Below are 27,506 nucleotides of genomic sequence, written 5' to 3'. Positions count from 1 at the left end.
ATCCCACCAGCCCTGACAACCCTCTGCTCTCCACCTTGGCCTTGCTCCACTCACCACCACACTCTGGGAGGCCATTTCCCTGAGACCTCTTTCTCTGGGTCCCAAGCATCACAGCCTGTTTCTTGTCCCTTGGCCTGGACCCAAGTCCCATTGTTAGTCACTGTCCCCACAGGGCCTAGCACAAATCCTGGCTCAAGGTGAGGGATCAACTAATGCTACTGAAGGAAAGAGGGCAACTGGTAGAAGAAGGACAGATGTAGCTAACCCTCTTGGTGAAGGAATCACCTCTTACCTCTGTCCCCTTTCTCTCCAAATCCAGGAGGCCCTGGTTCACCACGAGGTCCCATGGGGCCTTCTCGCCCTCTCTGGCCCATGGGTCCTTCCATGCCAGGATCTCCTAAAGACAGGAACGACCAACCTCATGTTTAGGGTCCCCTGCCACAGCCAAGGGCTCCACAGGCAGCCTCTTGCCACAGGCAGAACACTGACCTGGAGCCTCTTCCCTGCCTGCTCTTTCCTTGGCCCCCGGAATCTCAGCTCAGCCAAGAAGCCAGGGTAACCCTTAGAGAAGGTGGATGGATCCTGTGTCACCTTTGCCCCAAACCTGCAATGGCTTCTTAGCTCACTCAGAGTAAGTGCTCCTTGCACTGGTCTTGGGGGTGCATGTGGGGCCTCCTCCCCTCAGCCTCTCCAGCTTCCAACCTCCTCTTCCTAATGCTCTTTTAACTTGCCCTTGGGGCCTTGGCCCTGGCTGCTCCTTCTGCTTAGAATGTTTCCCCAGGTCACGTGCCTGGTTCCCTCTCTTTAAGTCCTTTCTCCCGGACTTTCCTATTTAATCCCCTCCTCCACAGCTCTGACTCTCAATGTCCTCCCAGTCTTTCCCATCTCATGCACCACCCCTCCACCCTGCTGCATACTTCTTTTATTTATTATGCTTACTGTCTTTCTCCTCAACCCAAAAAATGTGAGCTCCACAACAGCAGCAGGAGTTCATACCCCTGCTGTTTCTCTGTCGTGTTCACTGCTGTCTCCTAAAGTGGTACTGGGCACATGGCAAGCCCTTAATAAATGTTTATTGAATGAATAAATGGGGGGGAATAAAAGAATGGGAAAAGTGGCTCTTACCCACGCTGCCTTTTTGTCCCTTTGGTCCTTCTGGACCAGGGTGGCCCAAGAGTCCAGGGACACCTGTGAATACACAAGAAGACCTTAGCCCCTGTTTAGGACCGAACAGCCCCAAACCAGCAGTACCAGGGGTCTTTACATACCTGGTGTCCCAGGGAGCCCTCGGTCTCCTGCAGGGAACAAAGGAGAAAGATGTCAGCCAGAGGATCTGGCTACATTCCCTAAGGGATTCAGGTAGCATTGCCAAAGTGAGCAAATAAAGCCATAGATGGCCAGTTATGTTTGAATTGCAGATAAATAACAAATACAGTTTTAGCATAAGCATGTCCTATAAAATTCATACTTAGAGTGAAAAATTAATTTATCTATAATTCCAATATAACTGGGAATCTTCTATTTTACTTGACAATCACAGGTTCTAGGGCTCTAGAACCATCAGTCCCCATCCTGGACAGGGTCAGTGGGCTACAGGCTGGAGCCTTGGGGAAGAGGGCCTGGGCTGTCACCCAGTTTGTGCTGTGGGGAAAGAGAAGGGTAGATAAGGAATCATGAAGGGAATGAAGAGAAGTGGAGGACCACCAAATGGAGAAACCTGATTCCTAAAGTGGGGTCTCTTGGGAAGCGAGGTGGAGCTGGGGATAGAAGTGACCCTGATATTTGGAATGGTGGCTCTCAGTATGGACCATGTAACACTGGCCACAGAATCACCTGGCCCCATCCACACCCGCTGAGTCAGAGGCTCTGGAGTGGGACGCAGAATCTTCCAGTAATTCTTACACACACTGGCGTTTGTCAATCCCAGTTAGACACATCAAAGGAAGCTGCTCTGTGTCCAGTGAGGATCGCTGGGGTGAAAAACCTCCTCTACTCCCTGTGCACTGCGTCGTGGATTGTCAAACTGCTTTGCTCAGCATGAGATGCATTTTTTGACTCTCGTTGCTTGCTTTAAGCTATCAACCCTCACCAATATTTAAGGTAAAATATCTATGGAATATTTACCTTTAGGGCCTTGACTTCCCATGTCACCTAAAACCAGAAAGACAGAAAAACTGAGATGAGTAAGAACCCAATGGCTGTTCTCTCCCTAGTGTTTCACAGCCATTTGATAACATGTGAACCATATGTCAGAGTGAGGTCCTGACAGTGTGTGTCCATCTGTTCCCATCTGTGGCCCTTGGGCCTCTTCTAGATCCCTTTTCCTGCTAAGATCTTCTGACTCTAAAGCCAATTCTCAGCTTCCCAACAGATCTGATAATGTCATTCAAGCCTCTCACCCTTCCATTTGGAAAAAAGAGACAAAATTTTCCTATCCACCCAGGACCCCTGCCTCCAGCTGCAGGAATGAGTAGGGGAAGGGTTCCGTCCACCACTATACCTTTAGGGCCAGGGTTTCCTCGGAGATTTCCTATAAGAGAAAGTAAATCTCCAGTCAGTATCACATCTTTTGTGTCACTTTTGCATGCACAAAAGGGCAGTGGGAAGAGACGGAGGCTAACAAGAGGCATCAGATTCCACATTGGGCTGCTGTAGTAGTCTTGGATAATTCTCCTCTCCAGGACTCAGTTTTCCCAGCAGTGAAATGGGATCCCAGTTCTGGTCCCATCTGCCTCTTAGGGTGATGGAGAGAGAGGATTGGAGGAGGAGAGAGGTTGAGTGTTCCCAGCACACATACACATGTCATCCAGACACAGAGCAGCAGGTGTCTCTAGGTGAGCTGGCCTTGCACCCACGTACTCTCACCATTTTCCTGTTCCATCATCAGCTTGTTCCTGACGAATAGCCAGAGCGCCTCTTGGCCTGGGCCATCCAGCCCGGCTTTGCCCTCGCCTGTTCCTGCTCCAGGTGCCACACCCTGGAGGCGGTCCTTGCTGCTCCTCTCCATCTTGTCTTCATAGTACCTGTCCTTGATCTTCTCCAGCTCATCCACGCGGGCTTTCAGCTTCCTCACCTCCTCCGCTGCAACAGACAGACACAGGCTATCAGCAAAGGCAGAGCTGGCACCTTACAGCCTCCTGGGAGGCCTTCCATGGAGCACTGGGTCTGGGGTCTTCATGCCCTGGGCGCATCTTGCTGGAATACTCATGTGGAGTATTCCACAAAGGCATCCATTGTGGCCACCAGCAGGATTAGCCCAACATCCTCCCCACGTCTTAAAGAAACCTGGCTTGAGCTCATCACCTGAGCTGGGTGACAAGCTAGTCCTCCTTCCCCCTCAAGTGAGAGATGACCAGGAAAGAGGTACAAGTGCTTGGGAAAGGTGATAAAAAGCTATGGTCTTATGGTTAAACACAGTCAAAGGCACACAGCAGGCTGCCATGGCTGCAGGAAGGATGGTGGTGTGGCATCTGGAACTGCCTTAATGTCCCAGTGCCCCCCACTCATTGCCACCTGACCTTGGCAAGGGGAGTCTGGGACTCAGCTTCCTGGTCTGCAGGAGCATGGGGTTTGTACCCATGCACTCAGGCCCCTTCACCCTGATACTCGGACTCCTCTCTGATGTCTGTTCCTCTGAAGAGGCAGACAGGGGGTCAGGGGCCTCCTGCAGCCTGGTGGCCTTTGCACCTACCCAGAGCAATGAGGCCGAAGAGAAGCCCCAGGAGCAGCAGCCAGGTGAGCAGCAGGCCTAACAGCCATTTCCACCAGCTGCAGCAGGAGCCACAGGGGCACCAGGCGGGCGCGGCCCCCCATGCTCCCCCACCACCACCTCCTCCACCTCTGCTGCCACCACCACCATGGTCATAGCTGTGGATTTCTGTGGAAGAAACAGGGAAGGTGAGGCAAATTCAGGTATCTCCTGCCTTTTTCCCTCCAAATTTCCTGACTTTTGGTGACTTCCTGTAGGCCCGAATGACGGGTGCAGGGGCTTTCAAGTTCTGTGTAGCAACTTATGAGTACATGGCCGTGGCTGGTGAGGAGCAGGAGTCTGACAGCCCTGGGCTTCAGCTGTGTGACCCTGACAAAGTCACCTAAATGGGGTTAAAAGATGACCTACTTCATCCAATGGTTGCTGAAGGAAATGAGACAAGCCTTGTAAAGCAATCAGCAGAGTACAGGGCACATAGCGTGAGGGTTAGAAATCTTGGTTAGTGTGAGTCTGCCACTGGTCCGCCACAGTGTCCTGCTTCTGTGGGGGCCCATACCTAAAGCTCTCCCATCGCCATGTCTCACTTAATGCAGCTCACCCTTTGTGGTTCCCACAGTGCCTAGAATTACACTCAGCACTGAGGTATACTCTGTAAATCTAAAACAGGATTTTAAAAGAAAAGGCTTTGCAGTGCTCTAAAATGAGGTGGCAAAACTTGCTGTGTTTCTATCACAAGGCAGGGAGGAGGTGAAGAAAGTGCACATGGAAGGGGCACATGGTTCAGTGTTGTCTTGGGCCATGTGAAGGTTCTGTAGAGACTCAGAGAAGCCCTGTCGTGTTGCTCCTGCCCTAGAGTGGCTGTAAATTAAGGACGGTGGGGCCTAGGCTAAGCTCCTTCTGCAGCCACCTCTAGCCCTCTGGTCCCCTACCTACTGAGCATTTAGGAAGCCAGAGCTGTGTGGCTCCTATGGGCAGTGGCTCCAGGCAAGGGGCCACCATCTGTTCCACCAAGTGTGACCAGGCCCTTGGATCCTGTCACTGCTGCACACCCTGCTCTTACCCACCTGCGGAGGCCACCTTGCCCTTTGCAGACACGGTCTTCATGTCTCCTGAAAGGACAAACACGAGTTTGGACTAGGGCTTTTGGACTGGAAGAGCCCACAGCCTGCCCCTCACTCTGATTCTGGGTAAGTCCTCCCATAAATTTGTCTCCAAGCACCTTGCCAAACAACAACGTGCAGGGACGCCCAGTAACTCAGTCAGGAACCTGATATTTGCAGCAATTTCATTGATGAGGACATGGCTTGGCCAGCAGTTAATGGTGGAAGAAAGGATGTTTTTTAATTCTCTTGTAACCTTAAACCTTTAAGGTTGTCAACTAATACACTTCTGTTGACATTTGCACTTAAATGTGCTTACGTGAAATGTCTCTGATTCCTTTTTCTTTTGGTGCTGGGTTTGAAACCTGGGTCTACTGCATGCTAAGTGTACCACTAAACTACCCAACCCTGATTCTGATCTCTTGACTAATGAACTTTGAACGGAGGTTGCTAACGTGGGGCTGAGGAACCTGGGAACTTTGGCTAGGATAACTTGGAGGAGGACTGTTTGTGAGACCCTGATGCTATTTGAAAATTGAGCATTTGTAGGCATGTGTGGAATTTTCTGGGAATTTGTTTATAGCTTTCATCAGATTCTGAAAAGGGCCTTTTGACTCCACAGCCTGGATCTAAAATATGATGATTTAGAGTCAAGTTCCAATCTATTTGCCAGGCTTCCCTTTCTTTCCTGGCCTTCCTGAAATTTTATAAGGCCTCGGGAAGACCTGTGGTTTCCCAAGAAAGGATCCAGATATTTAGGTAGAAAAAAAATGAAGCCAACAAATACTTTGCAAAACAGTTTTCTATTAGTTTTGAGAGTTACTGGAGAACTAATAGGGTGAGGAAATACCACTGTAGACAGGTGAGAGGAAGGCTTTTGATTCAATTCTGTGCACCCCTGAATCACCTGGGGAGCTTGTTAAAATGTAGCTTCCTACTGAGCAGGTCTGGTTTTGCATTTCTAACATGCTCTTAGGTGTTGGCAGTGCTGCAGGTCCAAAGGCCCTACTTTGAGTAGCAAGGTCTCACAAGACAAAGAAATGATGTGTGGCTTGGCTGAAGTGAAGGTGGACAAGGAAATGGTAATGTTCTTACCATTAGTTTCTGCCTTCAGACAGGTGTCAGCCATGTAGGCAGCCTGTTTTTCTTTCTTCAGAGTGTCTTCTGAAAAAGAAGCTGTGCACAGAACCCATGATAATCTGGTATTTTTCTCTCCACCCTCCCGACTTGCCCATATTCCCTTGCTACTTGGGGAGACTAAGATTAGCCTGGTATATGAAACAGCCCAGTTTTTCTGGGGTTAATCTTCCCTATGTATGCTTGTGGCTAAACGTATATTGCCCAAAGACCTTTCTGGGAGCTCTTTGCCTAAGTTTTCCTGGCTCATCTCCCTTCAATGCAGACCCTGCAATGTTTTAGGAGGGGAGGTGTTTTCCATTAAAATGGGATCGCTGTGGTTTCATGATTAAGTCAACTCAAGCTACCCTTGCTAGGACGGTCAGTCTCCTACACCATTTGCCTCTCTTCTGAAGCCTGAGTCACAGGGGCCCTAACATACTTGCAGCAATGCTGGCAGGAGAGGCAGTGAACACCTTCCCACTGTCCTTGGTCATGATCAGCAATTCCATCTCCTTCTTGGCTGGCACATTGTCTTTCTCCAGGATCAGGAATTTACAGTCCTTGTGCAAGTGGTCATCATTCTGGACACTGGTGGTGCAGGCTGGGGAGAAAGAAGAGGGTGAGAGGAGGAACAGATGCCAGGAGAAGGGAGAGAAGGACACGACCAGATTAGGAAGAAGGAAAAGAGAGATTAGCGGATGTGTACAAGGGTCTTCTGTTCATGCTGATAGTGGTGCTATGAAGCATCTTGTGGACCAAGGACATCCCTCCCTGCCCAGCTGGGCCTGGCCATCAGGAGGTCAGGTTAATGGTTAAAGTGCTGAGTGGCTGATCTATGGGGCTGCCTCCCCACCTGGAGACACAGAATCTTTATTAGGATGATAAAGTCCCCTTTGTTAGGCAAGTCCTTCTTCAACTAATATGGTCAATTTGTTTTTACCTTCCCAGCGAGGCTTTTCCTGCACTGCACCCCATACACATGCTCCCGTCTCTATCACATCACTCACTGTTTCCTTAAGAGCTGTGGCATTTTCTGCAGCTGTCTTGTATACTTTGCCTTTGTGTTTGTTATCTGCCTGCTCCATTGGCATTGTCAGTTTGGTGAGGGCAGAAATCTATCTTGTCTTGTCCAACACTTGGAATAGTATCTCTCTGATACAAAATTAGTGCTCAGTAATTTAAAAAAAAATGAGTGAATTACTGAGTGGAAGGAAACATACCAGGATCAGACCAATGGAAGAAATAGCTTGCCACATGGTGTGACAAAGATTGAATGAACAGTAGGGAGGGTGCTGGCAACTTCTGAGGGGCTCCCTGACTCTTAATGGGTTATACCTAAGAGGTGGAGGCCCTTCTAGACAAGGGCAGTGGCTAGTGTTTAAGTGCCAGATTCCAGACAAGAGTGGAGGGCAGAGCTTCCTGCTCCTGTGGGAAGAAGGTCAAACAAGTTCATGGGATGCTCATCCCTGTGCACTCACAGAAACATTCAAGAGGCTGTTTCACCTTGGGTAAGTTGTGTTTGGGGACCCATGGACCCACCCATGGGTTCTATCCCTCCTTCGGTGTACCATGTGTCACAGCATGGCAATTTTCCCTGTGTGCCAGCCCAACCTCTCACCGACAGTACTCACCAGCAGATGTGGACACACCAGTGCTCACGACAGCTGGGCTCTGGGGCATGTTTTTCTTCACACCATATGCTACAAGAGAGGAACTACTGATGAGCTGGGCCAGCGTGGAAGGTTGGCTCCTGTGGCTTAGAAGCAGCCTGGCCAGGAGGTGGTCTCCCCAGCAGAGGAGAAGCAACAGTTGAAATCAACTGTCTCCAGCCACAGGGCAGCAATGAGTATTTAGACAGAGCATTCTTGAGTCCTATCTAGGGCTATCCTAAGGGCCATCCTCTCCAGGAAGTTCTCTTAGACGCTCCTTTGCTTCTGCATTCCTACTCTACACAATGTATCACTTATTTCCTGTTGTCTCATAGGATTCCCTCATCATTTTGTGTGTGACCTTCTACTCCAACTAAACAGTAAGTATGCACGTTGAAGGCAAGGCTAAAGCTTGCAACTCTTCCATTAGTACTTCAACCCCTAGGTTTTCACAGGGGCAGTGGCCTGGGTGGTGCACCATAAAATCAACCAGCTGATTCATCTGAAATGACATCAGGCTATAGAGACCACCAACTTGATCAGCTGGACTGTGAGATACACAGGGATGTATAGTACAGGTGACACATCACAGGATGGAGATGCTGTGGACAACCGTGTAGTGTTAATCCATGTCTGAATCAGCAAGTTGTTAAGATTGGCGTCTCTCAGTTGGGGAAGGAGTGGGTGTTTCACAGATGGGAAAGTTCAGTTGCTTTTCCAAGGCCTGTTTGTCCTTCTGGTCTTACTAATTCAGTCGTTGCAAAGGGAAAGCATAAATTGTAGCCTTAAAGAGTTGTCACTTATCAGTCCCTAAGTGCCAAACCTAGGCTACCAACCTGTGGAAGTGGTGGTTGTACCATGCGACAGGGCAGATGAGCTGGGGGCGAGATTGTTCTGCATGCCAAACACTGTGAGAGGATTGAGAACAGGTGAGAAGGGGGTGCATGACGAAGCCCGGCTGTAGGCAGCCTCCTAGAGCCCTCAAACTACTTTCATGACGAATGCCTCTGCAGATAACCAACTTTCTTGGTTCCCATACTTTTAGTGACACAGTGATTTCTTTTAATCCCCCATCTCCCCACCCTTGGCCAAACTTCACTAACAGTTCCATTACTGAACTCAAGTAAGTGAGTCCACTCAACTTAATAGCAGTAGCTCACACAGATGTGGCTAACACAATGTATGTGGAAATAGTGAATAAAGATTTCTTTTTAATGGCCATATGTTTGTATTGGAAACTAAGCAATAATATTATTTACCCAGGATGGTTACCCAGTGATTCATTATATTTTTAAAATCCTTCTAAGGATGTTATATTTATAAGATCCTTCTAAATTAGCAATGCTTTTTCACCCTGAGAATGTCCTAAGCGAGATCCATTTACTTCCATTTTTTTTTAACTCTCCCAGAATATAAGACCAGAATAAGCTTGTCCATGTGAGCTCAGAGCCCTCTCTCCTTAGACCTTCCCCTTGGGATCCCAAGTCCTATCTGTGATCAGCTGCAGGTGCTGTGCCTCTACACGCAGCTGTGGCCTCTTGGCTCTGGATGCAGAGTACATGGTGGTAAGTCCTTCACGAAAGGAAAGTTCTGGGAAAAAGGATGTCTTCTCTAGAAACCAATCTACTTTCCTTATAAGGGAAGAGCATTCTTATATTTTCAAGCAGCCAGCCTGGAACAGGTCACTCAATATGGCAACACTGACCTGAGGAGCAAGTGCTGAGTCCAGGGTGTAGGGTGGGAGAGCAGGATGCCATGTTATTTGGAACTCCAAAGACTGCAGGGAGGATGGGGAAAGGTGGATGAGAGGGCTGTCCAGCCTAGAGCAGGGGCAGAGACCTAGATACCATAGATGTACCAGAAGAAATGCCAGGATTGGGTTATTTTTTGCTATATTTATTTTGGCAGCACTGGAAGTGAACTCAGGGCTGCATGCTTGCTAGGCAGGCACTATACCACTTGAACCACACCCCCCCACCCCCATTTTGTTACATTTTTGTTTTTAGGAGAAGCTTAATGTTCAGTTCTCTTGCCAGGCAGCAGAGAACTGAACATCAGCCTGTGGTGTACCTTAGGTCCTAGCCAACAGGTGATCTTGAGTTGGTTAGACCTGGAGTGGACAGTGAGTCCAGCCAAAGATCTTTCTTGTCAGTGACCTCATTTTACAGAGAAGGTCCCTGAGGCTCAGAGAAGTTAATTGACTTGATCAAGTTCCCACAGTCATTTCACGTGAGTGTTCCTTTCTATAGTGGACCCACGAAAAAAACATCTCCTACACTGAATTGAATTAAAGATCCAGTGGGAAACCCTTGAAACACTGCGCTATAGAAAATGTCTCTAGGAAGCCTTGGGGTTGGCCAATGCCCAAGGACTCTCAGCAATAGGGTAGAGATGTGGTAATTTCCATTTTGTGGTAAGAGGAGGGGTGTGCAGCCCACCACCTACCTGATCCTGCTGAATAGGCATTGGTGTTGAGAAGGGAGGAGCTCTGGGTTGTCATGTTGTTGTGATAGGTCCCCATGGAGGACCCCGCGGGCAAGGTAGAGGACCACATGTGAGAGGGAAGGTTGGTGTCCAGGATTGTTGTATCATAGGTACCCGACACTGCAAACAGAAACACACACATATCCCAGTGAGAGACCAATCAACACTTCTCTGCTATGGGAACTTAGTTTGGCTGTGTTTCCTGGGACTTTCCTAGTTTTAGCACTGAAGGGCCTATGTCCCAGGAACTTCTCAGTTCAGAGCAGCCTGGGGCAGTGAGTCATCCCGCTTTTGACTGAGATCAACACTGATCTCTTGGATCAGAATTCCTTGCCAACTCTTGATGAAGTAGATTAATTTTGCCTTGGGGTCCACTCATTTCTCCTTCTAAACCCTTCTTCCCACATCCAAGTGGGCTGTTCCCACCAATAATCTTCCTCCTCAACCCTTTGCTGGTTCCTCCATCTTGAAAGATGCCAAGGAGCAATAAATGGGACTCTTACAGAAGGCTTCCAAGCACCATGGCAGATGTAGGGTGTGTGCCTGACAGGGGTACACCCAGGTAAGAGGCTGCACACTGCACGATAGTAGCCTTCTCTGATCAAACCCTCTTTAAATATCCTGATGCGTTAATAAGACCCAAGGGGCACTCTGTCCTGGAGAGAGCTTTTCATGCCTCTTAAAATCTGGTACCAGTTCTGTCTAATCATTCTATAAGTGGGAGCTGCCAACACAGGTAATTAATGTGCCCTGGGGCTTGGTTTTATAAGGAGAAAAAACTCAGGAAAGTCATGGTTTATAGGTTTCTTTCCAGGAGTGAAAAAGAGGAAAGCTTCATGTAACAGCAGACTTGGCTCCCTCCAAGGCTCTGCTAATTTGTCTTCCTGCCACCTGCAGAAGCTCCCTCTCACTCTGTAAGCACTTGACGTATGGGTGCTGAACTCTTCTCCTCCTATATGACTGGGACCTCTTGGTTTTTTGTTTGACTTTCCTTAGAGACCTTCCTCTATAGGAGGCCAGTGACTGCATCTCTCTTGTCCAGTGCTTTTCCTCAATGCCTGATGCTTAGCATGAAGGAGGTATATAATACTCATCAAAGAATGAATGAAAACACCACACCTTTCCCCATCACTCTTCATTTAGGGAAACTGAGGAAGGAGAATCTCTAGGATTTAAGGCCAGGCTCCACATCCTCATGGGATGGATGACCCGGCAGGTGAGAAGTCCACATGTTCACACTGTGAGAAGAGTGATGCTCAGTGCTTTGCAAAGCCTCTGGCAAAGTGTAAAAGGTCACTATAGAATTTTCTAGCCAGTGTAAATATGCCAACTGGTTCCCATGCCTCCATGGCAGCCTGGGGCTGTCAGGCTTACCTGACTGGGAGCTTGCTGTCACCATTTTGGTCTCCACGGTGCCCTTCTTGGGGATGGGGAGTGTGTTGGAGGTGTTCCGTGTAGGACTGGCACTTGCTGATCGGCTCCCCTTGAGCAAACGCTTGACATCATCCAATTCTGTCCCTATAGAAGAACCCCCCAGACTTTTCCATCAGACCCAGGGCTCTTCCCTGAGCCCAAGTGCAGAGCAAGGAATTGATGGTATTTAGATCCCAGGGGGAGGAACATCTGCTTCACATATCAGGGTATGTTTGGTTAGTTTATAATTTCTACGTTTTGCCAGTTTATAGTACTTAAGAGCCTGGCTTTGTGTAATGTTAAAACCCAATAAACTGTGCCTCCCACAAGTTGCTCCAAGTCCTTGCAGATATTTTCTAACTAGACCTCATTAGACACCACAGGGATGATTCTGTGACAGGAAGACGTAGTTATCTGGGACCAGGCAATTAGAGAGCCAGGTCCTTTGAAACAAATAGTTTAACTGTAGTCTCATCCCCAGTACAGGGTGCCACAGATGTCAGGTTCTAATCTTGTGTGCCTGGGAGTGCCAAAAGGATTTGCGGCCTATAATTCTTAAACATTATACTGCATTCATATGTAATTTCATTTCAAGTCCATCTGGCTGATATTACCTATAGCAAGGTGAATAGTAGAACAAGCTCCTGTACCTCCTCCCAAAGGGAAGAAAGGAAGGAGAAAGGCAGCGTGTAAGGGTAGTGCACAGGAAGGGATGAACAGATTTACAGACAACTCAGACTGGGGGGCTCCCAGTCTCCCTCTCCTACCCCAAAAAACCCCATCATTTGAACTCAACACCTTAAGCCTAGAAGGACTCTGCTGAGAAAGCGTCAGGTCTGGAGTCAGATTCCCACACCCAGGTGAGCAAGCCTCTATCTACATGTCCCGAGCCACTGACCCAGCTCTTCCTTCTCCCAATCCTTGTATTTTGTTCCTGCTCTAGATGGTGGGCTCATTTCAAAATGTGGCCAAATCGCCTCTATCACGGGCAATAGGTCTAATGCACGCAATGTCCAGAAACTGACTTTGGAGATGAAGTTCAAATTCTTATACTCTACCACTGAACTCTAATCTGAACTCTCTAATTGTTCCCCCACAGTCCTTGAATGTCACCAGCTGGCTCCATCCTCTGAGCCTAACTCTGATCCACCCTTCAGTCTTCCTTCAACTGCCATCTAACCCAGGAAGGCTTCTCTGGCCTCATGTGCCTTTCTCCTTCTTCCTGGGGTGACGTAGAGTCACTTTTCTATGCTCTGTCACCACATGAGCTGTGGTAGCTGCTGGTTTAGTCTCTCCACAAGTCTTTAGACTACTAAGCAGCAGGGACCATGACTTACCCAGTAACTTAACCCCAGCACTTAACCCAGGGGCAAGTGCACAGAGTGTGTTTGATGACTGAACAGACACACACACACACACACACCATTAGCCATTAACTCCTAAATGTTAAGCTGCATTCATACATGATTCAACGTCAAGGCTTCCTGGATCCTTATGTTGTACCAAGACAGTGACCACTTACATCTGGTAGATGGTGAGGCACTCTGCAGTCGAACTCGAATTTCGCTCTCTGTACAAGAGAACAGATGGAAAGGCTGTGAGTGAAGGAGCCTGGACCACAGTCTCTAGAACTGAGCTCTGAGCATCAGGTAAAGCTTTGGGTTACTCTGAGATTTCTGAGTCCTGAGACCAGGACACCTAGGTGTCCCAAGAAAAGTACTGCTAAATAAGGGACACCCCGTCACCACTGCACCTACCAACCAAGGTCCCTGACTGAGCAAGGAGGCTCCATTATACTCAGCAGTGGCCACTCCCTTTCCCATCGTCCTCTTTAAGTTGCTAGAAACAGGCATTTCTCCTGTCTCCGTGTGGCTTAGGTGTGGACAAGAGAACACCAAAACTTCCAGTGTCCAGGAGTGGTGGCACAAGCCTGTAGTCCCAGCACTCAGGAGGCTGAGGCAGAATGATCACAAGTTTGAGGCTTGCCTGGGCTATACAGTGAGACCTTGATATATTTCTTCCCCAGCCCCCACCCCAGCTCCCCAAGGCAACTTTTCCTAGGCCATTTCTCTCCTCCATCCCTGTCCACATGAGGAGATGATAAAACTATCCCCTGGAATAATCTGAAAAAGAAGGGCTTTTTTGTGTCTCTCACACATAAGGCTATCAAAGCACACCTTATTAGAGTCAACTAGGAGATCAGCTGTGAAACCAGATGTGGCAACACATCTTCAGACCATCCAGAGCAGAGGAACCATTCCCCACATTGTCACCATGTGTTTTGATTCCTGCCCCTAACATTTGTTACATCATTAGCAGCAGCCCCCTTCCCACCCTGATAGAGTCAACAAAAGACTTCCAGGGGACTCCCTGCTCCTCCAGGACAGAAACCACACCTCATTTATTCTACTGTACTCCTCGGCTTCCTGGCTTAAGACGGGCCCATGTTTGCTGCTCAGAAAATGCTAGTTGATTGAACTGAGCTGAACCCAGAAATAGTGCTCACCTCGCGTTTGGCTCCGTCCTCTGGTTGCAGAAGATGCTGAAAAACAAAAATGTACTCGTAGGCACATATAAGAAGTGGCATATTGACTGTTCTTGACATGGAGGTAGACATGTTTTATTTTCACAGTGTCTAAATTCAGATAGGGGCTTTTCTGTATAGCAGGTGCTGAAAAATAATGACCAGACGCTAAAGGGAAGAGAATGTTTTTGTGATATCCTAGAGCAGTTCGGGTGTGAAATCAGCTAAATGAATGTTAAGTTAGCTGACACTTGGAGTATTGTTAGCTGAGGTAATCCATGGAGCATGATCATTTGGACTGGCTGACAACACTGTCAAATCTTCCCTTTAATTTGTTTAGCAGAGCCTGCCTTGGTTTTCCAACTGTAAGCAAATAAATTATAATCACTACATAATCACCAGTCATATCCTCAATTCATGTGCACTGCAAGATTCCAAGAACACAGGCCAAAGACTAAAGGTCACAGCCCAGGGTGTCACTAAGGGATATGACGTGGCCTATGGGGTGAGCTGGGATGGTGAGCATTTGTGTGTTGGGACTGCTGCTCTCCTTGCTGGCAGGTGTCTGTGCACTTCATGGAAGCAAGAAACACTACAATTACTGCTTAGCCTGAGGGGTGTATCTGTCTAAGCATGAACCTCAAACAAACAGCTCGCCATTGTAACAGTGTCGTGAGCAAATGCTATGACAGCAAGTTAATGGGACTGACAGTCCCCCTAAGATGTGTCAGAATGAAGAACAAGGAAAAAACAGGTCAGCAAAATTCAAGTCCTCTAGAAGAATCCCATGTAGCTCCTGAAGTCCCCTGTCCACCCCGCCACCCTCCAGCATTTTCGTAGTGTCCTATTTGAGCATTTTAGTAGAAAATAAGGAGGGGACATACCGAATTCCTTTCGCGGGTACTCTGGAGAAGAGTTGCCACTGGAACTCCCTGAAGAGAGGAGGAGACACAGTACAAATGGACGCCTACGCCCACAGGGCTTCCCAGTGTGTGTGGGGGGGTGCTGACCTCGTCTTTTGGAGCCCCAACAGTGGAAGGTGTTTAGGAGGGAATGCACTGCGCTCTTAGCAGAGTGTCCCAGTGGGAGCCCCTTCTGGGGCTTACCTGTCTCAATTGTTTGTACCACCATGAGCCTAGCCTGGGTTTGAAACCTCTATGGAATGACCAGTTCCTGTTTCACTTTATGTGTAACCGGTTTCCAAACCTATCAACTCCACCTCTCGTCCCTCTCACCTCCCACTCCTCCCACTCCCCCGGTAACCAGCCCAGATCTCCCCCTCTGGACTGTTGAGGATTTCCTCTTGCCACCCACTCACGGCTTGCAGCGTTCCAGTTCTGGACCTCAATTATGACTGACTGAATGGCTCAAAATCTTCTGTGGTTTCCCACTGTGCACACCATAAAGTCTACACATCTCCTCCTAGCACTGAACCTGGGTCCCCAACCACTGCAAGCCCTGGATTCTCCTGCTTGTCTTTACATGTGCTCCTACTTCCCCAGCCTGGACTTCCCCATCTCTGCATCCCTGGGTGTCAAAATCTCACACATCAGGACCACCCAGCTCAAATGCCTCCTCCTCCTTGGAGTCTTCCCTGATTTCCTCAGCTTTCCTTCCGCATTATAGCTTTTTATCTCAATTTATCTCTGAGACTACAGTGTCCTTGAAGACAAGATCCTTATTTGATTCAGTTTCATTTGCAACCATCAAGGCGTTCCACACATGATAAAATGCAAGTTAAAAAAATGACTAAGCATGTACAGGAATGAATGAATGAAATCTTTCAAACATTTGTGTCCATAAAAAGGACTGAAGGAGGAGTGAGGAGAACAGGGTGGGATACTGACCCCGTGAAGCCAAGTGGCCAATGTGTGAATTTGCAGAGCGCGGGTGAGGTTACGTGGGGAAGAGGGTGTTTCTCTCCCAGTGTGTGGGACTGATACCTTCGTACGTTCCATGGCGGGTAATGTGAGTTTTCCTTTCAAAGGTTGATCCTGGCGAGTTGGGCACAGTGGAAGCAGGTGAATGAGCCCTCCTGTAACTGGAGGTGGAGGCATTGCCTCGTAAGCTTCCACCTGCAAGTGGGGAAAGTGTCGATCCTTGTAGCACTTTTGCAGAGGTAAGTCACATGGTGTTGGAATCCAGTTGTATTAACCAAGAGCACCCAGGCTGCTCACAGCTAAGGGAAGGCCATGTAGAAGGGCCAGGGGCTGACAGAAGAGGAGCCCAGGTGAAAGGTGGCTGCTTAGAATTGAAAGGGCAGGATTGCTGCCATTGCCCTTCTTGAACCGGCCTGCAAGGAAGGGAGGTCCCTTCTGCACAGTTACGGTGCACAGAAATGGCAACAATCTCTTGAGGACCTGATGTTGAGTGGTGGAGTCCTGATGGGTGGACTAGAAAATAATCCACTGTGGAGCCACCCTCAATAAGTAAGGGCAAGGGACAAGCATGGTGGTTCATTTCTGTAATCTCAGCTACAGAGCAGACTTAGGTAGGAGGATCGTGGTTCAAGGATGACCGGGGGGAGGGGGGTGGGGGGGTGGGGGGGGTGGGGGGGGTGGGGGGGGACGAACGGACGGACGGACGGACACTATCTGTAAACAACTAAGGCAAAAAGAGCTGAGGGTGTGGCTCAAGTGGTAGAGGGCTTGCCTAGCAAGCCAAGGCCAAGGTCAAAACCCAGTAGCACCTTAATGAAGTAGCTAATTAATTGTTTCCATGTGAAAGTTTCAAGGGGAAAGAATCGCCATGCTCTGTGCTTGTCCTGTGGGACACTGCAGGGTGGAATTACATGGCATGGGATTCCCTTAGCACAGTAACCCAGTCTGTCTTCAGCTACGGGTTTTGTAATTCACATTGTAAACCACGTCCACACCCTTTCCTAAAGAGTGACTTGGTGGAACACAGTCCCTCCCTGTGAATTAATGAGTTATTTCTTTTGAGGACTTAATGAAAATTCATTCCGTTGTAAGTAGGCTTCCAATGCTGATTCACACCCTCCCTGGGCCATGTGTCCTTTAGATACCTGCGGGGCATTTGGAATGGATAACAGGCAGTTGCATTGACTCAGGAAGAGCTGCCCTGTCTTATCCTCAGACACGGGGACTTTTTCAGCAGCTCCCTCCCCGTGCTTCTGTCCTACCCCAGGCTCCCACACTGTCAACCACTCACTTGAGTTGATGTAGCCGCTGCTGCCGTGGGTCAGGCTTTGTTTCTCCAGCCGGCTCCCTCCACCCAGTGAGCCTGTTTTAGCATAGCCATTGCTGGTCCCCCCTTCTGCCAGAATGGAGAAGCAGGTGACAATTTCAGGATGGAGTCAGGTGAGAGAGTCCCTTCATCCCCTGCCCCCTGGAAGCCTTTTCTCATTTTCTCAGTTCTCACCAGGACCCTCCTGCTTGGGCCCCCCTCTCCCATGCTCTCCCTCAGTACACCATCAGGTGCGAGCTGTCATGTTCTAGGTTATGTTTGCTACAAAGGCCTAGAGTGAATATTATACTTGACCTTCTGAGCACAGCCAGCTACTCACTAGGAAAATATAAGTATTAGACAAGGCAGCTGAGAGAGGTCAAGTTCCTTGAGCCCAGACCCGAATTGGGTTTGCTTTTACAAATGCCTGGTCAGGGCCCAGACATGGCAGCCATTGGAAGTTTTGGTGGACAAGTGGCAGCTCTAGATTGCATCAGCCATCACTACTCCAGCCTTGCCGTTGGCTGGGTGGTATTCTCCATCCCAGAATAGCTTTGGGGCTCAGTCTCTATTACGGAATCACTAAACCTATGGAGCCCTGGAAAACAGTGGAGTGAAACAGAAGTTTGACATGCAGCAAGCTACTCCACACTCAGGGTGACAGGATTGCCAGTATTTTAGTGTCTAGAGTAGATAAATTCGTAGAGATCAAAAGTAGATGTGTGGTTTCTGGGGGCTGCAGAGAGGAGAGGGAGAATGGGGAGTGACTTCTAATGGTTATGAGGTTTTCTGTAGGGGATGATGGAAATGTCAAATTAGATTGTAACAGTGGCTGCACAACCAGGGAGCCCACCCTTGAAATGGGTAGATTTTGTGGTATATAAATTAATGTCAAGATAGCTGTTAGCAAAAAAACCAAATCAGATGTTTCGCTCAGTGGAAGAGTGAGCTCCCCTATTCAAGGTCACTGTGTAGGGCCCTCGCATGTGACCTACAAAGAGGTAATCCACTTACTTGGTGGTAAGGAAGTGAGTCGTGTCGTCACTGTCTCAGTAATGACTAGAAAAGACAAAGGAAAGAGGACATCTTATGAATGTTCCAACAACTCTGATCGGCAAGGCCTGACACCTGTCAAAGCTAAGCTAGGTTCAACAAGGACATTTGCATACCTGTGTCTTAAGGTAAGGGACCTGCCAACTGCACATGAAAATATGAGCAGTAACACTGGGGCTCAAGGTACTTGGAAAGGAAGTTTCTTTCTCTTTGGAACCAAAGGAAGTTACCCACGGATGGAAAAATGTGTTGTCTTAACATCAACATGCCTCACTGTCAGCTGCGGATCAAGCCTGAGTTTGACTTTGAAAGAGGGCCAGGCCCTTTGTCTAAATCATACTGTCTCTCTGCCCTATTCCTTCCCAAAGACCCCTAGTCAGCAGGGCCCATGCCCTGGCTGATTTCACCGTGGACTTCCTAATGGACTTGAGGTGTTTCAGGAGTGTCACAATTCATTGTGGGATTGTCAAGGCCAGCTCTGAGTGGGGATGGTGTGGGAAGGAAGGGGGTCTGAGTAAGTAATTTTTGGAAGTTGTTAAAATCAACTCAAAGATAGACTTGAGGAACCAATCCTTTTGCTCCCCCCCCCCCCACAAATTGAGTTTTTCTAGATCTTAGCAATGAGCATGGAGAGGATATGAAGGATATAGAGTCAGTAAGAACTTCAGGTGTTTTAGGAGATGCCATTAGAAGCAAGACCTCCTGCCTCCCAAGTCTCTCTCTCCTCTGCAGCCATGTGAGGAGGGAGTAGATTCCCCAAACCACAGCAGGGCCAATTTTGTGTCTGACTGTGGCCATCACCACTCCCTTCCTCCATGTTGGGCGTAATATTGCACCTACCTAGCTGGGGTCTACAGTCTTTAAAAGCAAACTTCCTCTGTGTATGTGTGTGTGTGTGTGCATATACATATACAGGCATATACATGTGTGTACATACAGCACTCATGCATACACACATGTAGATGGAGGGTGTGCAAGCTGAAAAGTGTGGAAGGAGAAGCTACAGAGTCATTTTGTGCCACTTGAAGCTGGGCCATTGGACCCTGCTCCAGCTGCAACATTTGATTCCCCCATCCTTCACACTGCATTTTTCCAATTCAGTTATCCTGCCAGGAGCAATGGGGTTACAAGCATAGCAGAAACAGAATCCAATGCATAATAGGGAATGGTTTTGGGGGAAGCAGCAGCTTCACTTGAATAATAGTCCTTCAGCTTCCACTGACCCTCTCATGGCATAGACCTTTGGGATTCTCTGACATACAAAAATAAATTATTTTCCAACCGAAAGTTTCATGTCTGTGAAGCCAGAAATTTTTTATTGGAAATATGTTGAAGGTCACAGAATAAGTGAAAAATTTCCCTAATTTAGAGTTGCTAAGGGGAACAGTTTAAATGTCTCTGAATTCATGATTTGTGCAGTTTCACAAAATAAATGTCCCTGCTTTCAATTTTTAGTGTAGACTTTGACTATGACACCAGTATTATTTCACCTTCGTCACTGCTATAACTTAGATATTATACTTGTAGATTTCTGTTGCCCTATATCCATAAATAGGGAAATGGTTAAATAAACTATAGAGAATTTATTCAACAGAATATTGTATAGTCATTAAAAATTCTGGTTATGAAAACTACACGTGGAAATGGTAGTGTTCTGTCTTTCTCTCGGGCTGGGATTGAACTTGGGCCTAATGTATACTAGACAAGTTCTCTACCACTGAGCTACACCTCCAGCCCCAGAAAGGGCAGTTTTCACCCTGGAAAAAAATGCAAGACATATTTCTGATTACAAGAGTGTTAAAAGGAAAGACAACAGGTGGATTATGGCTCAAGTGGTAGAGCACCTGCCTAGCAAATGCAAGGCCCTAAATTCAAACTCTGTACCTCCAAAAAAAAAAAAAGAAAAGTCAACAAGTGTCATGGAAAGGAATAAAATCCATTTAGAAACACACTTTATAATGGTACCATGATTGTCGTGGGATTATGAATGAATGACTTGTTTATTCTATTGCCAAAATTTAAAAATTCTTTCAAAACAAAACAATTATTAATTAAAAAAATCAAGTGTTACTTCTTTCAGTGACTTCAGTGCCATCCCGCTTGTTTTTCTTGGTCACATCCATCCCATAGCCACCTGCAGGAAAAACCAGAAACCATGAAGGACCATGTCTCTTCCCATTGCTTTTAGCAAGGACAGACCCCCTGCTACTCAAGCTGAGAACAAATCCCTGGTCCCTAGAACTCAAAGCATAATTTTTTTCTAGTGTATATTTGGTGTAAGAGCTATTCCTATTTCCTGCCGTCAGTTGTAAAGGACAGAAGTTAATAGTTCCACTTGGAGTCTACTTCTTTGTACTGGGATCTTATTTTTCAGAATCTTACACACTAGCCTGCCCTCTGCTGAGCACCCAGCAGCCATGGTGCCCTGACTTTTGTGTGACTATTAAACCTCTATTCTTTGTCAAGGTACCAAATACCCAAAGGCTCTCTGTCAAGGTGTAACTGACTAGTTCATTCTGATGTGTCCCACAGTGTTCTGTGTTAGGGTTTGGATGTGAGAATGGTGCTTGGTGGATTTGATCAGGATGACTTTAAATGACTTTTAAATGACTTTGTCAGACGTGAATGGAACTTTGCAAAATAAGGAACTTTCTCTTCCTTACAAACAGACTCTCAGAGTCTTCCTTTCAACATAAGTGGGAAAATAGGTGAAGAGAATATGTGTAGAAACTATAGAGATGCCTGGGAATGCATGTGTGCCCTCTTCACTCTTAGAAGGAAAGAAGGTCTTGGCTGCTGTGTCTCTAAGCGCGGATGGCACGAGGCAGGGCTGCTAGCGAGGGGTGGTGGTGGTCTGGGGACTTAAGGCTTAACCACAGGGAAGGTCCCCAGCCCAGCTGGGCTCTTTTTGCTATGACACCTGATGTCATGTTCCAGAAGGACTTGAACATGGCTTTCCTTGTGATACCCCATCCCATCCCCTTTTCTTCCTCTTGGTTTACCTTTTGGTTCCAGTTCAGACTGGGTTCTAGATTTGAGGCAAGCCCTCTCTGCATACTTGCCCCTTGCCTGAACTCTTACCTTGCTCTCTTCACCTGCCTAATGACTTTGGGATTGATTTATCCCTTAGATACCACCGACACAGTGCCTAGGCCTTCCACGTTTGGGGGTCCACAAATATTTTCTTTTAAAATCAGAAGGAAAATAAACAGAATCTAACCTGGATTATATTTGCCTTTATGCCAATGCAGTTGTAAAATACACTTTTTAGGAGTTGTTTTCTTTTATTTTAGTGGAGGAAGTTGCTCACAAAGGCAAAAGTGTCTAGGGTTCGTGAAAATCTTAATATGGCCCTGGGTGAGGTCTCTGCTGGAATCCGAGGATCACATGAGAGTAGCTGGTCAACTCCCTGGTGGAATTAATGAAGACTGGCACGGTGAGCTTCAGGCCTGCTCGGATGTGCCAGCTTCTTGCTCATCATCGGTGTTTCCTAAACATAGCTCGAGGCAAGGAATGAGGCATTCTGGAAAAAATTCTCGCTGAGCTGAGATGCCACAGAGTGTCTTTACAGGCATGTTTCCTGGAGCTAAAAGGAGGGGGCCCATTAGCACCTTACTAGGGAGTCTAGCCTCATTAGAGGCCAAACCTGGCCTCTGACTATGTCTGCCATCTAGCTATAACTTGCAAGACCACAGCATGCAAATCTCTGTGCAGATGAGCACCCTCTTTGAAACTCTTAGTTTTAGCATGAATTGCTTCCAGGATCTCTGAAACCCCTCTCTGCCTTTCCCTGCCTCATAATTAGTCATTAGCTAAGGACCAGGAGATACACGGGGAGACAGACATTTAAATACACCTAGCTGCCGATAGGGAGAGTCCTAGCTGTCTAAGATGGCACCTGAATTGATGGAAAATATTACCTGAAAGGGACTGTTTGTAACAATCTACAGCAACTTTTACTACCCACAAGATATTGCTAATTTTTTAATCCTTCAATGAAATTTACAGCTGGGATTGGCTAGGTTTATTCCACTTGTAGTTAGTAAGGAAGATGGAAAATAGCTCTAGTTGGTAAGAGTCCAGTCTCCAGACAGCTAACCTGGCAAATTCTGCTTGTTCTTTCTGCATCCAGAAAAATAACAGGCCCTTCATCTGTTCCCTAAATTGCAACAACAAAACTTCAATTTCTATAGCAAAAGCCAAGGGTTCCCTAACTTTCAGAATGCACAAAGAGGTGGTCTGCAAAGAAATCAGATGCCCTTATTCAGGGTCTGGGTAGAACCTATCTGATGTGGATCCAGGTGCAAGCCTCGCTCTAGCCTGAAGCCACTGAAATGGCTCTGTGTCCCACTGCATGCAGAATTCTCATGAGGCTGACAGTTGGAGGTAGCAGAGATGTGTTGGGAGATGGATTCCTTTAAGTCAAATGTGAAAGGAGACTTCCGGAGAGTTATTTAATGGAGAATGATGGGTAGAGACACAAATCTGGGCTAGGATCACAGGATTATCCCATGAGACCTGTGGAGCTTCTGTTTGAAACATTGGAAGTGCTGGTAGTTTTTTGAAGTGTAACATCAGGGAAAGGGAAGTTCGCCTGGGTTCGTGCCCCAGCCTGCCCTTCCTGGCAGCCCTCACCTATGCACTCATCTTCCAAAAGCACTACTTAATGGAAGCTCTGTCAAATAGCATAATTTTAAACTTCCTGGATGTTTGGGTCACTTCTCTCGCACTAAAGATGAGCGCATTGTTCAAGTTCTCAATTCCACAAAATCATAGTAATTTCTATCCATAATTCTTTATACAATTTATTTGTAATAGACACATAATAATTGTGCACATTGATGGGATCCAGTGTGGTAATTTGATACATATACACATGTAATGGTCCAATCAGGGTAAGTAACATTTTCATCTCTTTAAACATTTATCATTTTTTTGGTGTTTGGAGTCTATGAATTCTTCTCTTCTAGTTTTTTATAAAATACATAGTAAGTTGTAAACTCTAGTCACCCCACTGTGCTATAGAACACTAGAACTTGTCCCCCCATCTAACGGTATTTTGGTACCCCTTTTCCAACCTCCTTCTCTCTTTCCTGCCCCCTGTGTTTTCTAGTCTCTAATAATCACTGTTCTCTCTATTTCTATGAGATCAACTTTATTTTTAGCTTCCAGATCTGAGTGAAAACATGTCCACACCTGGTTCTAAGAGGCTGCTTTGTGTTATTTCATAGCTAATTGTCCTTTTGAAAATCTAAAACTGACTCCATGTCATTTTCTTATGCAAGAAGACACATTTGAAATCTGCTTTCTACTTTTATTAGTTTTTTTCCTTTCCACTTTGTTTAAGTGATGTCACATCCACCTAATATTTCTCACTGACATGAGGCAATGATGCAGCCTAACACACACACACAAGCTAACCAGTGTTGGTGATAGCAAGCTGTCACCTTTACCGTATGTTCTAATGACACGTGGAGCACTTTGTTCTTGATACAAAGAAGAGAATAAAAAAGCTAAGTGTTTTTCCTTCTATCTTTTAATTTTAGGAACAAGTATTCCTATACTCTGCTAAGGAATCACGGGTATTTTTATAGTGTCTATTATTTCAATCTCTGTATTTTTTAAATTTTAAAATAAAACTGCCAAAGTCTGAGAAAACCATCCACTGTCTATCGATCTGAAAACACGTAAGAGCTAAACAGGTTGACAGCCTGGAAAACCTGTGCCCTGGGGTTGAGAGCTCAGTCTTCATCTCCACAACACCCAGAGATGAGTTCACCACTTACTACATGTGGTCACCCTGGATTTTCATGACCATGGGCAGGTAAGATAGGAAACCAACTTTGGAATTATGCCAGCTTGTTTACTGTTGGGGCTGCTGTGATAATGGCAGCAAATGAGCCAAACAATGCCAACACAGGTTTCTTTCAGTTAGTCCTAATCTAAACCTGTGGTTAGTTCTCAGGTCTGGTCAGTTTCACCAAAATAGTGGCGTTTCTATGCAAGTTTGAAGTGGGGTTGTTCGCTGTAACTGACCCATGTGTACTCTGATCAGATCCATGTGTGGGGGATGCAAGACCCCAGAGCAAAGCAGGACCCTTCCCCCCACCAACCACCGAAGGCACCACCAGCGGCAGAACATGTGTCATAGTTTAGTTCTGATTCAGATCTGTGCCTTAGCTCCAAAAGAGAACATACAGAAGTGACAAGGCTTTTTGAACAAATACCGTGTAAGAATCTTACCACACTTTAAGGACACAGCAAATCCAATTCTTAGACTACGAATTAACTGCTTCTCAAGAAAAGCGAAGTGCCAGACATTTGCCACCACTTGAAAACCAGAAGTGGTAAACTGCTAGTCCCAGTTACTGCGGTACAGTTAGATACCTAAACTGGCAATACTCATTGAAGGTGGTTTTTTGGAGGGGTGGGGAAGGGGAAGGAAGGCCAAACTGGCCAGTAAGAGTATATACACAGAAAAATGTTCTTTCTTTCTTTCCTTCTTTTCTTTCTTTCTTTCTTCTTTTTTTCTTTCTTTCTTTCCTCTCCTCTCCTTCCTCCCTCCCTCCCTCCTTCCCTCCCTCCTTTCCATCCTTCCTTCCTTTCTTTCTTCCTTCTTCCAAGTTTGACTCTAGGAAATTCCTGGATCAATTAGACCATTCAAAGATTTCACTTTACTTTAGATTAGGGGCCACCATGATTTTAAATATGCTAAACAGCCCCTAGAGCTTAATGTGAACCTACTGGCAACAGGAGCCCTGGCAGCACAGGGACTGCTCTTAGGAGGCCCCCACTTGCCTGCCTTTGAACTTCACTTCTGAGCTATTCTCCACTGTCTAGTGGAAAGGGAGACAGAGGGAGGGGGAGCGCCAGACAGCGAGAGAGGAAATTGAGGTGGAGAGAGAAAAGGAATTGCATGCTCTTATATCCTAAATAAGACAAGTCACTTTACAATACTGACAATAATACAGAAAAATCATGCCACCAGGAGCTGAGTATCTTTTAATTGGCTTCCTCTTTCTCTGTCATGGATCTTTCTTGTTATTCCTTTAAAAGACCTGCCTTAAACAGAACATATACACCATAGTCATCATTTATGACCAACTAACCGCTTCAACCAGAACTCTAGGCACTGAAGAACTTCATTTTACTTATTTTCTCCAATAAACATTTAACTTCTAAGTTGCAAACTTTAAATCAAAGTCTCAGAGAAAGGGAGAAAGGTCATCTTGCTACTCACCAGACTTGCAATTTTGGAGGAATCTGAAACAACTTTGAGTAAGTCCCCCTCTCTCTTTCTTTTCCTGATGCTTTCTTCTAGAAATTTTCAGTGCCCAGTTTTTTTTTATCCAGACCCAGCCAAGGTGTGTTAAAGCTGAGTGATCTTTGAAAAATGTTCACTTCTTCCCTCCCCCTTGTTTCTTTCAGCGCTTTGCTTCCAAGCAAGTCCTGACAAAGGTGTGTCGTGGTTTACAGCCTTACTCCACCCTTCCAATTATCTGACACTTGCTGGATTTAAAAAAAAAATCTGCCTCCAGGAACCAAACTTTATAGAAATCTTCTCCGAACAGCTAAGGTAGATTAACCATTTACAGACCATTTATAGGAGAAAGAGAACAAAGGGCCAGCACACAGGAAACACCCTGTAGGGCTTCTCCTTACTTTGTGTAACTGGAGAATTGCCACAACTTGGCATTCCTCTTCCTCAGTGCCATGGGTACCCAAGTCCTGGTGTACAAGAATCACGAAATGTGGAGGGCCTGTGGTTCGAGGGCTTGGAGTCCTAGAAAAACCATGAAGAATTTATAACCAATACCTTTATCCTCTTTCCCACACTCTGATGCAAGCCAGGTCAAGTCCATCTGGAGGAAAGAGTGAATTAACTATAAGAGATACTCATGACTGAAAATGTTGAGCAATTGGTAGGGGAAGGGTTTATTTTTTGAAAGAGGTAATCAGATATGTGATGCTGACCTAGAAGAGTGACATGTTGGTGATAGGCATTTAGCCACTGAATAATGGAGCAAGATATTGTTGGGGAGGGGTAAGGACCTTCGTGTCTCCATATGCCTAAGGATGTGTGTGGGCTCCCAGATGCTCATAATTCCAAGTACATCCCACAGGGCCTTTAGACTTCTCCAGAGGGCCAGTGTGCATCAGTCATGAGGTTGGAGTCATAATTCTGTAGATAGCATTTGGCATTCCAGGACTCCCAAAGACTTATCCTAAGACTCTTGGCGTGGTAATATGGGGAGTCTGAACCTGGAAATTAGATGGTTTTATTGGTGGGCATCGCGTATACCTGGGACCCAGCATCAGGCTTGAGTTCTCACACAGATGTGTGTCTTTACTCTGTCATGGGCACTCACACCCCATGGAAGGGCTGCAGACTACTGAGAACCTCCTGCAGAGCTCTGTGCCCAAACTGTTCGTGTTCTGCATTGTCATCACACATTTCAGAACCCTTGTGGCAAGGTAGGATTTGACACTTGCTTTCTGGAATGTTCTTGCCTTCCTCCAATAAATACTCAACATGTCTGCTATCACTCTCATAGGAGAACCCAGACGATAGAGAGCTTTTGGCATAAACTGACAAACCCTACATCTTTCATTAATGTGTTCTTGAGTTTATGAATTAAACAAGATGTTATTTCATCCTAGTTGGAGCCAAATATTCAGTTATACGTGGAAAGTTCAGTGGTGAAATATAGGCACATTCCCCATTCTTATGGAGTTCCCAGTCTAGTGGTGGGAGATAGGACTTAAATATGTATTGGCCACCTTGGGCTGCCATGACAAAACCCATGGTCCAAGTGGTTTAAAGAACAGAAATTTATTTTCTCACAGTCCTGGAAGCTGGAAGTCTAAGACCAAGGTTTCATCAGGTTTGATTTCTCTCAAGGATCCTTGTCTTGACTTGTAGATGGCTACCTGCTTGTTGTGTCTTCATATGGCCTTTGTATACATGAATCCCTGGTGTCTGTATGTCCTAATCTCCTTTTCTTGTAAAATCATTGATCGGGTTGGATTATGGCCCACCTTAATTGCCCTATTTAGCTTAATTACTTCTTTGAAGGCCTTATCTCCAAATACAGTCAGATTCTGAGTTACTGGGGATTAGGGTTTCACATATGAATTTTAGAGGACATAATTCAGTCTATAAAACTATATAATTAAGAATCTGTTGACTAAAATGATGGCTCATGCCTATAATCCTAGCTACTTTGGGTGGCTGAGATTGGGAGGATAGTGGCTTGAGGCCAGTTTAG

The 27,506-nt window shown here is 46.5% G+C and overlaps 1 protein-coding gene across 1 annotated transcript in view; it reads right to left on the bottom strand.

The window, feature by feature from the left end:
* The window catches only part of Col17a1 (collagen type XVII alpha 1 chain), a 46,564-nt gene extending 20,855 nt beyond the window's left edge, over nt 1-25,709 (bottom strand). Inside the window, exons 1-23 of the mRNA XM_074078368.1 lie at nt 25,478-25,709; nt 20,309-20,371; nt 18,199-18,243; nt 17,170-17,274; nt 15,942-16,073; nt 14,883-14,930; nt 13,981-14,016; nt 12,997-13,044; nt 11,436-11,579; nt 10,023-10,181; nt 9,283-9,354; nt 8,414-8,485; nt 7,560-7,628; nt 6,368-6,529; nt 5,905-5,985; nt 4,774-4,818; nt 3,692-3,877; nt 2,866-3,081; nt 2,501-2,530; nt 2,125-2,151; nt 1,269-1,295; nt 1,126-1,188; nt 293-397 (exon numbers count right to left, since the gene is read on the bottom strand). Of these exons, the coding sequence (XP_073934469.1) occupies nt 293-397; nt 1,126-1,188; nt 1,269-1,295; nt 2,125-2,151; nt 2,501-2,530; nt 2,866-3,081; nt 3,692-3,877; nt 4,774-4,818; nt 5,905-5,985; nt 6,368-6,529; nt 7,560-7,628; nt 8,414-8,485; nt 9,283-9,354; nt 10,023-10,181; nt 11,436-11,579; nt 12,997-13,044; nt 13,981-14,016; nt 14,883-14,930; nt 15,942-16,073; nt 17,170-17,274; nt 18,199-18,243; nt 20,309-20,360 (1,924 nt within the window). The 5' untranslated portion in view covers nt 20,361-20,371; nt 25,478-25,709. The remainder of the gene's footprint in view (nt 1-292; nt 398-1,125; nt 1,189-1,268; nt 1,296-2,124; nt 2,152-2,500; nt 2,531-2,865; nt 3,082-3,691; nt 3,878-4,773; nt 4,819-5,904; nt 5,986-6,367; nt 6,530-7,559; nt 7,629-8,413; nt 8,486-9,282; nt 9,355-10,022; nt 10,182-11,435; nt 11,580-12,996; nt 13,045-13,980; nt 14,017-14,882; nt 14,931-15,941; nt 16,074-17,169; nt 17,275-18,198; nt 18,244-20,308; nt 20,372-25,477) is intronic.
* Nucleotides 25,710-27,506: the final 1,797 nt, after the last annotated feature.

The sequence above is a fragment of the Castor canadensis genome, chromosome 7, assembly GCF_047511655.1.
Source record: "Castor canadensis chromosome 7, mCasCan1.hap1v2, whole genome shotgun sequence".
NCBI classification, from domain to species: domain Eukaryota; kingdom Metazoa; phylum Chordata; class Mammalia; order Rodentia; family Castoridae; genus Castor; species Castor canadensis.
This window is presented reverse-complemented; position numbering and strand designations above follow the sequence as displayed.